Source organism: Mustelus asterias, chromosome 9 (genome assembly GCF_964213995.1).
Source record: "Mustelus asterias chromosome 9, sMusAst1.hap1.1, whole genome shotgun sequence".
Classification (NCBI taxonomy): Eukaryota; Metazoa; Chordata; class Chondrichthyes; order Carcharhiniformes; family Triakidae; genus Mustelus; species Mustelus asterias.
Genome location: NC_135809.1, coordinates 15,015,975 through 15,029,302, shown reverse-complemented (window position 1 = coordinate 15,029,302; position 13,328 = coordinate 15,015,975). Strand labels below are relative to the sequence as shown.

The 13,328-nt window shown below is 41.0% G+C and overlaps 1 protein-coding gene across 3 annotated transcripts in view; it reads right to left on the bottom strand.

Annotated features, from left to right (window-relative positions):
• Positions 1-13,328, bottom strand: part of scaf11 (SR-related CTD-associated factor 11) — a 68,666-nt gene that overhangs the window by 31,896 nt on the left and 23,442 nt on the right. For 2 of the 3 annotated variants that reach the window (XM_078219714.1, XM_078219715.1), the window contains exons 3-4: positions 10,104-10,270; positions 982-1,059 (exon numbers count right to left, since the gene is read on the bottom strand). In XM_078219714.1, the coding sequence (XP_078075840.1) occupies positions 982-1,059; positions 10,104-10,270 (245 nt within the window). Of the gene's footprint in view, positions 1-981; positions 1,060-5,345; positions 5,423-10,103; positions 10,271-13,328 lie in introns of those variants that run through there. The other variant, XM_078219716.1, reaches the window with a different exon arrangement.

The window sequence follows — 13,328 nt, the reverse complement described above, 5'->3', positions numbered from 1 at the left end:
TAGTTTCATTGGTCAGAACTTTGAATACAGGAGTTGGGACGTCTTGCTGAAGTTGCACAAGACATTGGTACGGCCACACTTGGAATACTGTGTGCAGATCTGGTCACCCTATTATAGAAAGGATATTAAACTAGAAAGAGTGCAGAAGAGATTTACTAGGTACTACCGGGACTTGATGGTTTGAGTTATGAGAGGCTGGATAGACTGGGACCTTTTTCTCTGGAGTGTAGGAGGCTTAGGGGTGATCTTATAGAGGTCTATAAAATAATGAGGGGCATAGATCAGTTAGATAGTCAATATATTTTCCCAAAGGTAGGGGAGTCTAAAATTAGAGGGCATAGGTTTTCGATGAGAGGGGAGAGATACAAAAGGGTTCAGAGGGGCAATTTTTTCACTCAGAGGGTGGCGAGTGTCTTGAACAAGCTGCCAGAAGTAGTAGTAGAGATGGGTACAATTTTGTCTTTTAGAAAACGTTTAGACAGTTACATGGGTAAGATGGGTATAAAGGGATAAGGGCCAAACACGGGCAATTGGGACTAGCTCAGGGGTTAAAACACTGGGCGGTATGGACAAATTGGGCCGAAGGGCCTGTTTCCATGTTGTAAACCTCCATGTTTGCCAAGGGTAAAATACCGGTGGTGTCAGGATGAGGCCCTTAAGTGGCCATTAATTGGCACTTAAAGGCCTCAATAGGCCCAAGGGTGGACCAGCTGCCTGACATGGCTCCCCCGCCTTATAAAATTTCAGACAGGTCAGGGGCAGGGGATGGCCAGTGGACAGGTTGCCCGCTGGATTTTACAAGCCCTTCCAGTCTTCTAAGCCACTGGCATGAGATCATAAAGTAGTCCCAAGAATGGTCACTCTTGTGCCTTATTTCAATGACTATTCATCCGAATTACCTTGCACCTAGGTTCATTGTATATTGGATATTCGACCTGTATGCATATATTGAACTAATAAAAATAAGTATCTGTACATTACCTTTGCGTTACTCTTTATGTTGTCTTGTTTGTAAATCACACTGAATGGCTTATGGTCTATTGGACAACAATTGCGTTTCTGTAAGACAGACACAATTCCATTTGTAAAAGTGATTCTTTTCGGGGTTACTCTTCTGTCTTTTACAGTATGTTCAATTATTATATTCAAGCAATATTAGCATGTTAGCCTGAAAACCATCCACTGGACGATAGGTTTTCACTGGAATCACCCAAATTGTATAATGGAATGAGATGAATACTCAATTTTCTAATCTCAGTTGTGCTATTGTGACTTAGATCTTTCTCACAGAATGCTAGATGGGCCATGTGGTCCTCTCCTGCTCCCATTTCTCATGAAAGGATGGGGAAGGCAAAAAATGATGCAAAAAGAAAAGCAATATGAATTTCTCATACAGTACAGGAGACCACCATTCAGTCCATCAAGTTTATGCTGGATGGCTGTAGAACAATCCAGTCAGTCCTATTCTCTTGCTTTTTTGCCAATTTCCTTTCAAATCATGATTGTTTCTGCTTCCACCAACCATGTAGACAGCCAGCTCCAGGTGATTACCACACGCTGCATAAAAACACTTTCTCACATTTCCCCTGCCCAAAACCTAAAGCACCATTGGTGCCAAATCCTCCTCAAAAGCACTTTATAGAAAATGAATTGCTGTAGATGAAAGCGGTCATTATGTTATGCACATGTTCCTACAACCAACGATAAGATAAATATCAATCCTTTTTTGGTGGTCAGGGACATCTGAAAATAGGAAAAAAGGTTAGTGTGTTTGGAATATAACTCTTTGCTCGCAACACCATCCTTTCGATGTGAACGGACAGGTTTGATCCATTCTACTTGAAGCTCCTCCAAACTCTGGTGTTTTCTCAGAATAGAAAGTCCACTTTCACAGCCTGCTTTAATAATGCGTTGGTGCAGATGTTTTGAGTAGACTCACCTGCTGGAATTTATGATTTAGAGTCAGAACTTGTTCCTACATTTATCAGCAGCTCCTGTGTTCAATCCAAAACTATACTTAAAGGATACCTGATCCATTATGAATTTCACAAACATACATGAAGTATTATTCAACAATTACAAAAAACAAAGAACAATAAAGCACAGGAACAGGCCCTTCAGCCCTCCAAGCCTGCGCCGCTCATGTGCCCAACTAGACCATTCGTTCGTATCTCTCTATTCCCAGTCTGTTCATGTGGCTATCTAGATAAGTCTTAAACGATCCCAGCGTGTCCGCCTCAATCACCTTGCTTGGGAGTGCATTCCAGACCCCCACAACCCTCTGTGTAAAATACGTCCCCCTGACATCTGTGTTGAACCTTGCCCCTCCCTCACCTTGAACCTGTGACCCCTTGTGTTCGTCACCTCCGATCTGGGAAAAAGCTTCCCACTGTTCACCCTATCTATGCTCTTCATAATTTTATACACCTCTATTAGGTCGCCCCTCATCCTCCGTCTTTCCAGGGAGAACATCCCCAGTTTACCCAATCTCTCCTCATAGCTAAGACCCTCCATACCAGGCAACATCCTGGTAAACCTTTTCTGTACTCTCGCCAAAGCCTCCACGTCCTTCTGGTAGTGTGGCGACCAGAACTGGACGCAGTATTCCAAATGTGGCCTAACCAACGTTCTATACAGCCGCAACATCATATGCCAACTTTTATATTCTATGCCCCGTCCAATAAAGGCAAGCATGTCATATGCCTTCTTCACACCCTCTCCACCTGTGCTGCCACCTTTAAGGATCTGTGGACTTGTACGCCCAGGTCCCTCTGTGTGTCTATACTCCTGATGGCTCTGCCATTTATTGTATAGCTCCCCCTCTACCGAAATGCATCGCTTCGCATTTATCTGGATTAAATTCCATCTGCCATTTCTCCCCGCAATGTTCCAGCCTATCTATATCCTGCTGTATTCTCTGACGATGTTCATCACTATCCGCAACTCCAGCAATCTTCGTGTCGTCCGCAAACTTACTGATCACACCAGCTACATCTTCCTCCAAATCATTTATATATATCACAAACAGCAGAGGTCCCAGTACAGAGCCCTGCGGAACTCCACTAGTCACAGATCTCCAACCGGAAAAAGACCCCTCCACTGCTCCCCTCTGTCTTCTATGGTTAATCCAGTTCTCCACCCATCTAGCTAGCTCACCTTTTATCCCGTGAGATTTAACCTTCTGCACCAGCCTGCCATGAGGGACCTTGTCAAACGCTTTACTAAAATCCATATAGACGACATCCACAGCCTTTCCTTCGTCAATCGTTTTTGTCACCTTCTCAAAAAACTCAACCAAATTTGTGAGGCATGACCTCTCTCGTACAAAACCATGCTGTCTATCGCTAATGAGATGATTCAGTTCTAAATGTGCATATATCCTATCTCTAAGAATCTTCTCCATCAATTTCCCTACCACGGACGTCAAGCTCACCGGCCTACAATTATCCGGGTTATCCTTGCTACCCTTCTTAAATAACGGGACCACATTTGCTATCCTCCAATCCTCTGGGACCTCACCTGTGTCCAGCGAAGAGACAAAGATTTCTGTTAGAGGTCTAGCAATTTCATCTCTTGCCTCCCCGAGGAGTCTAGGATAAATGCCATCCGGCCCTGGGGATTTGTCTGTCTTAATGTTTCCTAAAAAACCCTAACACTTCCTCCCTTGTAATTGAGATCTTTTCTAACGGGTCAACACATCTCTCTGAGACACTACCAGTCAACATGTCCCTCTCCTTTGTGAATACTGATGCAAAGTATTCGTTTAGAATCTCACCTACTTCCTTTGGTTCTAAGCATAATTCCCCTCCTTTGTCCCTAAGAGGTCCAATTCTTTCCCTAACAACCCTCTTGTTCATCACGTGTGTATAAAATGCCTTAGGATTCTCCTTAATCCTGTCTGCCAAGGACATTTCGTGACCCCCTTTTGCCCTTCTAACTCCCTGTTTGAGTTCTTTTCTACTTTCTCTGTATTCCTCCAGTGCTCCATCTGTTTTTAGCTGCCTGGATCTCATGTATGCCTCTTTTTTCTTTTTGATTAGACCCACAATTTCACTGGTTATCCACGGCTCTCGAATCCTACCTTTCCTATCCTTCCTCTCTACAGGCACATGCCTGTCCTGCAGTCCTATCAACTGCTCCTTAAAAGACTCCCACATGCCAGATGTGGATTTACCCTCGAACAGCCTCTCCCAATCAACAACCACCAAATCCTGCCTAATCTGGCTGTAGTTAGCCTTTCCCCAATTCAGCACCTTACCCATAGGACAACACTCATCTTTTTCCATTACTATCCTAAAGTTTACAGAATTGTGGTCACTATTTGCCACATGTTCCCCCACTGAAACTTTGATGACCTGACCGGGCTCCTTCCCCAGTACTAGGTCCAGTATAGCCCCCTCTCTAGTTGGACTGTCAACATATTGTTCCAAAGAACCTTCCTGTACGCATTTTATAAATTCTTCCCCGTCCAGGCCCCCAGCCCCAAGCGATTTCCAGCGTTCATATCACTCAATTGTGAATTTTGCAGATGAACTAAAGACTACATTAAATCTAAGAAACGGAACACAGTAAGTAGAATGACTATCATCTCCGGTTTGCACCTTTGCAAGAATGGAATGTAGGAAAAATATGTCTTCCAGATCATAAGGAATAGTGTCTGCTATCAAGAACTGTTAAATTAATGAGAGAAGATTGCCTGTAATTATAACACTACTCGTTCGGGTTGCAAATGGCATCAATATTCAGAGATTGGCAACATGCAGGTCAAGTATATTAGAATTCAGCTCCCCACCCCGCTGACTTCAGTGAGAATTGGGATTCCATATGAGTTATCAGCTAAAATACAACAGTACTATAAATCTTTACACAGGGGAAAAAATGCACCAATTCTTGAGGTTTGCACCAGAAAACGCAACTTTAAAAAAAACTGCATTCAAATGTTCTTTCTTCATTAGCTCTTCTAAATTATACTAAAAACACAGGCCAAATTTTCAGGTCTGAATAAAGAATACAGCAAAATCTATTGCCCTTTCATGCCAGAAGAGTTGGAACATGTAATTCAGCACATCACCGGCTGACTGGCACTCGCGAGTGCGACCAACAGAAACGCGTTTTATTTTCCAGTTGTTTTGAGGAGTCTTTCCAGAGTCTGCAGGCATAATTTTAAGGATTTCTACAATAACTTGCATCAATAAAAGAAAATTGCTCAACTCCTATTCTGAACATTCGTAATAGTGTATTAGAAATGCAAAGAAGTTCTTGCTGCTTCTTAATTTTAAATGCCTTTATTGCTCCACAGCTGCTCCGTAATTGGGATGCCAAAGTAAAGGCTGAAAGAAGCTTACCTGCTAAATTCCTCTCCAGCATTATTCACCAAGATATTCCAGTTTTCACGCTGGAACTTAACTGACCTCCATCCTTCACCCCAGTGTCCCTGCCAACCTCAGCCAGAACCCCTGGGGCAAAGAGTAGACATCAGTGGTACAAATACTGTAATCCAGGAAATATTAGCACACAGCATAATCTGTGGGACCCAACATTGCCAGCCAGCACTTTGACACAAACAGAATTTACTTTGACATTTTGTTGGGCACATCGACAAGAGCAAAATTGTCACTGTTGTTCAGCGTTGCTCACCTCACATAGCAGACTAGGAAGCACACTAGGAATCTGGTAAACTTATAATTCAGACATGAATAATTTACAACAAAAATGAGTAATTTAAAGTTTCAAGTACTGGGTGTCCTGTTAAAATATCCCACCAGGCAAGAGCAAATATTTCCTGATTTACAGCCCATAGACTGCATATTTTGATCCATATCAAAATGGGGCACATTTGATAGGAATACTGCAAAAATGCAATTTAACATGCAAGCCTCTCCAGCTCTAGGCAACAGTGTACCTGGAAAAGTTATTCATTAAATAGTGCAACTATAGCATATTCTAATTAAATATCTTTAATAAAAACATGCTAATCATGCTTAAAGTAAAAACACTTCTTGGGTCCTTATTTCAATGCCGAGCCCATGATGACTTTCCTTTTTAATTTTAAATGGAATAAACAGCAACATCTGATATTTAGGCCACCTCAAAAGAACTACTCCAAAATACCAATACAAATTGCAGTTTAGCCAACATCCTTAAATGTGTCATTACCATGAAGGAATCCATACATCATCAAAAAACACAAGAGGAGGAAATTACCAATTCCATCCCCTGCTCCCCTCTCCCAAAATCGCCCCATTTTTCGAATAAGGCAATTGTTTTGTTGATGCATGCAGCTGCATTCTGAACTCTGGCCACTCAACCACGCCATTTTTGGGGATGGAATTCCTTCAATAATGACATTAATTGTGCAAGACGATCATGGAACTTCAAGCGCAAATTGCATTCAGTGCAACTCCAGTCCTTCGTGCTAAATCTAAAAACGTTACACTAGAAGCAGGCCCTGTCCAGACCAGCCACGCCCCAGGGTGAATTAGTCATCGTTGGGAGTTCCCGCTAATTGCATTTGTTCTTAGGTTTTTGAGGAGGCTCCAAAACAAAACCTGGAATTTATGGGTACAAGGACAATAATAGACACATTTTGAAAAGAGAATTAGTTTTGTTTTTAGTTTACTAGGGAACTCACTACGGTAACACGATTTAATTGGAAAGCGGTTTTAAACATTTGTGAAAAGTAACTGTCAGTTAAAATCAAGGTTATTCACAGGTGATGGAGTTACGTTGTTTCTGTGATAAATCAATTTTCAGCTGCAGTAATTCAAATTATATCAAATTACCACTCTTAAATAATCAAGGAAAGCAATGTTTTTTCTAAAACCACATTGTAAAATGCTGTCCTTGACAGATCTTACATTTGGTGATATGCCAATGAACTTGAGCGAATATCCAAGCTTGGGGAGGGAGACATCCATGCTTTGAAAATAGGAATGACTTGCACGGAATCACTGACTGTGGCCATGGGGGAAACTCGACCATCTAATATTCTTGCACTTAATATCATGTTTCGCAGATTATTCCAGAATAAATATTGCCACCAATGAAAGAAAATTCTTAACTATTTGGTTTTAAGTTTATTATTCACTAATTTATCTCTTTCAATCCAAGTCTCTTGGCTTGCTTGAAATAAATATTTTGTATTTGTCTTGTCCATGTCATTTAATATTTCTGTACATACTTCTGTTAAGTATTCCTCCTTATTACTGCACCTGTCCACCCCTGCAAAGTTATGAAGGTCAGTCAATCTTCGCAGTTATTTCCTTATAACTCAGAGGGAGATGGTGGGGGAGTGGTAACATTACTTAACTCTTGCAATCCAGAGACCCTAGGTCTGAAGGCACTGGTCCAAATCCCATAATGGCACTGGTTTGAATCCCAACACAGCTGCTTGAATTTAAAGGGCGGCACGGTGTAATTAGCACTGCTGCCTCACAGTGCCAGGGGCCCAGGTTCAATTCCAGCCTCGGGTCACTGTCTGTGTGGAGTTTGGACTTCTCCCTGTGTTTGCGTGGATTTCCTCCGAGTGCTCCGGCTTCCTCCCACATTCCATAAAGATGTGCGGGTTAGGTTGAATAGCCATGCTAAATTGACCCTAGTTAGGGGGAGTAGCAGGGCAAATGTGTGGGTTTACGGGAATAGGGCCTGGATGGGAGCGTGGTCGGTACAGACGTGCTGGGCCAAATGGCCTCCTTCTATACAGTAGGGATTCTATGATTCTCTCACTAACTCATTGCCATTTACAGATAGACCAGACTTGTGTTTCCCTGTATTCTTTCCAACGCACCCTATATTTTTTGGTGACAAAACTGAATACATTTACTCTGAATGTGGTCTGACACAGCAGTGTTAAATCTTAGCTTCACCACTACAAACTTGTACTATATGGCCCTGGCTATTTAATCCCAAAATTCTATCAGTTTTTTTGAAATGTAGTTTGCCACAATGTCTATACAATGAAAATGATAGGTCGACCATCACTTTGAGGTACATTTCCAAGTGACTCTCCTCCAATTGAAATGAGCATTTTAAACCAATGTTCAAAACTATACATTTACTGAAGTATTTACAGACCATGTGTTTCACCCGCTGTCTCTTTGCTCTCCCTATGTTAGTGTTGCCAGAGCCTCCTGGAAAACATATTTGGTTTTGTTACTGGGGTCAAAAGACTGAAAACAAGAGGGCTCCTTCTAAGCACTGACTCATCAGGAATTTTCCCCATCATGGCACATCACTTCCCAAGAAGCATCTTAAAAACTATTGCTAAAAGTTTTCTAAAAGTCCAAATATTACAGGGAGATTCACCATCTAATTTACTTGTAAAGTATTCAAAGAAGTTAAAGATGTTTGAGCAGAAGAATCTCTCCCCTGCAAACATTTTCCAGTTGTTAAATGATCTTTATGCAGGTTATCTTCACCCAGATAACCTCTTGGAATAGTTTGCATTATTTTATCCATTGTCGATATGAAACCATTTCTCCAATTAGTAAATTGCAACTGGATTCTACTTTGTTTGATTTTTTGTGCTTATGTTCATTTAACTTTTCATTAAGAATTCTGTAAATATTATTTCAAAATATTATTGGGCTAGCTCTAGATGAAGCAGGCATCTCATGGCACACAATAAATGACATTTTTCTGTATTAAGTTCACAATTTTTTGGGCCGTTAATAGCTGAAAATATGAGCTGATAACTTGTAGTGCGTCACCTTAACCAACAGGATTTGAAGTTTGAAAATGAGAAACAACAGAGAAGAAGAATGAAATAGTCGCTGGAATTTTACCGCTCTGCCCGCCACGGAAATCGGAGCAGGTGAGAGGAAGACAATGGAAAGGTCCGTTGACCTTGGGCGGGATTTTACAGTTTCGGGATGAACAAGGCTGTAAAATCCCGCCCAGTGTGTGAATCGAAATCAAATCAGATACACAAGGTGAAATAGAAAGGGTAAGAAAGTGAGAAGAGACAAATTAAATATATGAAATAAACTGATGATTTACAAATTGTTAACAATTGACCACATGCAGGAATTAGACTGAATACTTTCACCGTTTCCTATTCTGGGTTAGGAAGATTGACATTGCACGCTATCACCATAATTAAATTGGTACTTATACTCTTAATTATCAGACACAGGTTTGTGTGGTGCAGTTAATGGTCCATAGGAACAAGAGGAGCCCTTTAACCCCTCGAGCCATTCACAGATCTTGGCAGATCTGACATAACACCATATTCCTGCCTTTGCCCCTTTTCCTCAACACCTTTGGTTAACAAACAGCTATCAACCTCAGATTTAAAATTCATAGTTTATCTAACATTAATCGACGTTGCGGAAGAAAGGTCCCAACTTCTTGCACGTAGAAGCTTTTCTTAATTTCGCCCCCGAAAGGACTGGTTTTAAATTTTAGACATTGCCCCTGGGTTGAGAATCCCAAACCAGTGGAAATAGTTTCTGTCCACCCGATCAATTCCTCTTCATATCATACAATTTCAATCGTATCACCCATAACCTTCTAGATTCCAAGAAATACAACCCTAGTTTGTGTAACTAACGGGAAGGGGTTTAAGAACACTTACGCGAAGAAATTAGCAAAGTGGTCCACCAGCAAGTTCTGGAAATTCGTAACTCATGCTGCATCTCTTAACTTGTGCATTAATCTGGATGTGTGCTGCTAACATGCTGTAATTTTCCCAGCGTGACCTGGTCGATTATATCTATAAACTGTCACAAGGAGATACATAATGTTGGATGGTCAACCTTCTCCTGTACAGGATATATATATATATTCAATTAAATGTCACAGCTCATCCTAAACTTAGGGAATGCAACTCCTATCACTCTTACTCCTGCTATACCATCTCCCACCTCAAACCATAATCCTGCCAAAGTCTGCACCAAAACACAACTTTTGAGCACTACTGCTCATCTGGCTCAATTGTTCCATTTATAGATCATATACATTAATTTCATAACAGACTGCTCACCCACACAACCAAATCAGGTTCACAATTCATGACTCCTATATTTTCATTTCACTTCCACATATGAAGTTTTTAAAACATATATTCATAATACTGTTTCATTAGGAATTAACATTTTTCTTACTTCAGCCCATGCAAGAATGCACCTCAGGCAAAAAATGTGAGAACAGCTCTCAGGTACAGCCACTTCTTGTTCCACAAATTGGTTCAGGCAGATAGGACACCAATCAATTTGACAGGTCGTTGCAGCAAAAACACCATTATCAGCACGTTCTTGATCATTTTCTCTGCCTGTTAAGAGAATCAGAAAAAATGGTCTCAAAGAGCGCTAACTCAAAATAAACAATAATCAAACTATACAAAGTCTGAACATTAATTCATGCTAATAATTCAACTCAACTGGTCACCTTAAACCCTGATAAATAATACCAATTATACACAAATAACTTGGAAGGAGTTGATGCAATTCATACATTTGTATATGTTCAGTCACAAGAAATATAGTAAATATTTCTTCCTTAACAGTTTTACTTTCCATATTTCATTTTTCTTTCCTTAACATTCAAACATCTTTTCCATCAAATCGCATTTTCACCATACTTCTGTGAGAAGCAACAACTAAATTATTTGTATTTTTCCATTGCTGTGATGGACGCTTTGCAAATGCGTATTCAAGTTTACAAAATCTCAAACTTAACAGCATGAGGAGGGAATGTAAGGTCAGTATGATTTAAGCAAAGTCATCAGTTCCTTATATTTTTGTTCCCTTTTCTGGAAATATCATTCATTATTTTGCTTCATGTATTCTTACTTTTTGCTTCATATATTCTTCCTTTTTTCCAGAAGCAATCTTTTAGACTTTGTGAAGCCTCAAGAGCCACCTTTCGATCTGTGTTTGCACTAAAATGCATTGATCATATGTTGCAAATTCGAACGGACCTGTTCTGATTTACGATAGGTTTATCAGTAGCAAGAGTGCCACAAAGTTATTCCTAAGCTCCTTAGTACAAAAAAGGGGCAAACCAACATATTGCAAACATACAGTCAAAAGGATGAAGTTGCCAAAGTTTCACAGCTGCACTGCTGGTACCTGAGCCACATAAGAACGAAAAGCAGGAGTCTTGAGCCTGCTCCGCAATTCAATAAGATGATGGCTGATCTTTTTGTGGACTCAGCTCCACTTACCTGCCTGCTCACCATAACCCTTACTTCCTTTACCGTTCAAAAATCTATCTATCCTTCCCTTAAAAACATTCAGCGAGGTAGCCTCAACTGCTTCACTGGGCAGGGAATTCCCCAGATTCACAACCCTTTGGGTGAAGAAGTTCCTCCTCAACTCAGTCCTAAATCTGCTTCCTCCTTATTTTGAGGCTATGCCCCCTAATTCTAGTTTCACCTGCCAGTGGAAACAACCTCCATGCTTCTACCTAATCTATTCCCTTCATAATCTTATATGTTTCTATAAGATCTCCCCTCATTCTTCTGAATTCCAATGAGTATAGCCCCAGTCTACTCAGTCTCTTCTCAAAAGTCAACCCCCTCAACTCCGGAGTCAACCGAGTGAATCTCCTCTGCTCCCCCCCCGCCCCCCCCTCCAGTGCCAGTATATCCTTTCTCAAGTAAGGAGATCAAAACTGTACACAGTACCAGGTGTGGCCTCTCCAGCATCTTATGCAGCTGCAACATAACCTCATTGTTTTTAAACTCCATCCCTCCAGCAAGGAAGGACAAAATTCCATTTGCCTTCTTAATTACCTGCTGCGCCTGCAAACCAACTTTTGTGATTCATGCACAAGGACACCCAGGTCCCTCTGCACAGCAGCATGCTGCAATTTTTTTACTATTTAAATAATAGTCCATTTTGCTGTTATTCCGACCAAAATAGGTATCCAGATCACCAACAATCTGTCCTGGTCTCCCCATGCCGACACTATTGTTAAGAAAGCTCACCAACACCTCTACTTTCTCAGAAGACTAAGGAAATTTGGCATGTCAGCTACGACTCTCACCATCTTTTACAGATGCATCATAGAAAGTATTCTTTCTGGTTGTATCACAGCTCCTGCTCTGCCCAAGACTGCAAGGAACTACAAAAGGTCGTGAATGTAGCCCAATCCATCACGCACACCAGCCTCCCATCCATTGACTCTGTCTACACTTCCCGCTGCCTTGGCAAAGCAGTCAGCATAACTAAGGACCCCACGCACCCCGGACATTTTCTCTTCCACCTTCTTCCTTCGGGAAAAAGATACAGAAGTCTGAGGTCACGTATCAACCGACTCAAGAACAGCTTCTTCCCTGCTGCTGTCAGATTTTTTGAATGGACCTACCTCGCATTAAGTTGATCTTTCTCTACACCCTAGCTATGACTGTAACACCACATTCTGCACTCTTTCGTTTCCTTCTCTATGAACAGCATGCTTTGTCTGTATAGCGCAAGAAACAATACTTTTCACTGTATACTAACACATGTGACAATAATAAATCAAATGGATGACCTCACATTTACAGTTTGCATAGTCTCTGTTGTAAAGTATGGAAAGGTTTCTGGAGTTAACATCGATTGCAAGGTCAGGGTTTCCAATGATAAGTACCCAGACAGCTTACTTCTTTTATTCCATGAATCATTGTCAATGAGTAACATACGTAAAAATGTGAGAACGCTATCTCTCAGTATGCTAGCAAATGGATTATTTCAGAATGGTATATCCTACTCTGTATTTGAGGTTAAACTATTATAGAAAATGCCAAGAGTTATGTGTGCTCCAGTCACAGCAGTGAGCAACTAAACCATTAGCATCAGAAAGTGATAAATTCAATCCCTGGGTAAGAAGCTCTTGCGGAGAGTCGCTGAGAGAGACTTGATGGGCCGAATGGTCTCCTTCTGCACTGTAGGGATTCTATGGTTCCAAGGCAGAGGAAGGAACACAGTAATCAATCTCATTGCCAAACAGTTTTGGTGCTGGTGCAAATGAATACGTAAACAATTAGTTATGCGCTTAAAATGTGGCTTCGAAAGTTGAAACAAATTCTTGCATAGGCGTTCAGGCATTAATGCGCAATTGTTCACATACTTCCACATAAGGGATGGAATGTCCCATCCCTTTATTTCTGGTTGTGTTAAACTGTCCGTTTTTATGAAGCTGTTGGATAATTTTTGGGAGTTTCTAGGAAATTAACACGTGTCGAAAACATGACAGAAATTCAACTCAGGAAAAAACCCATCCCATCATCCAAGCATCACGATAATGCTCCCCAATGCACGGTCTAATATACCTCACCAGATCTCATGAATATTACCAATCGTGGGTACATTTTTTTTTCATGCTTCTGGACTATCACTACTCAG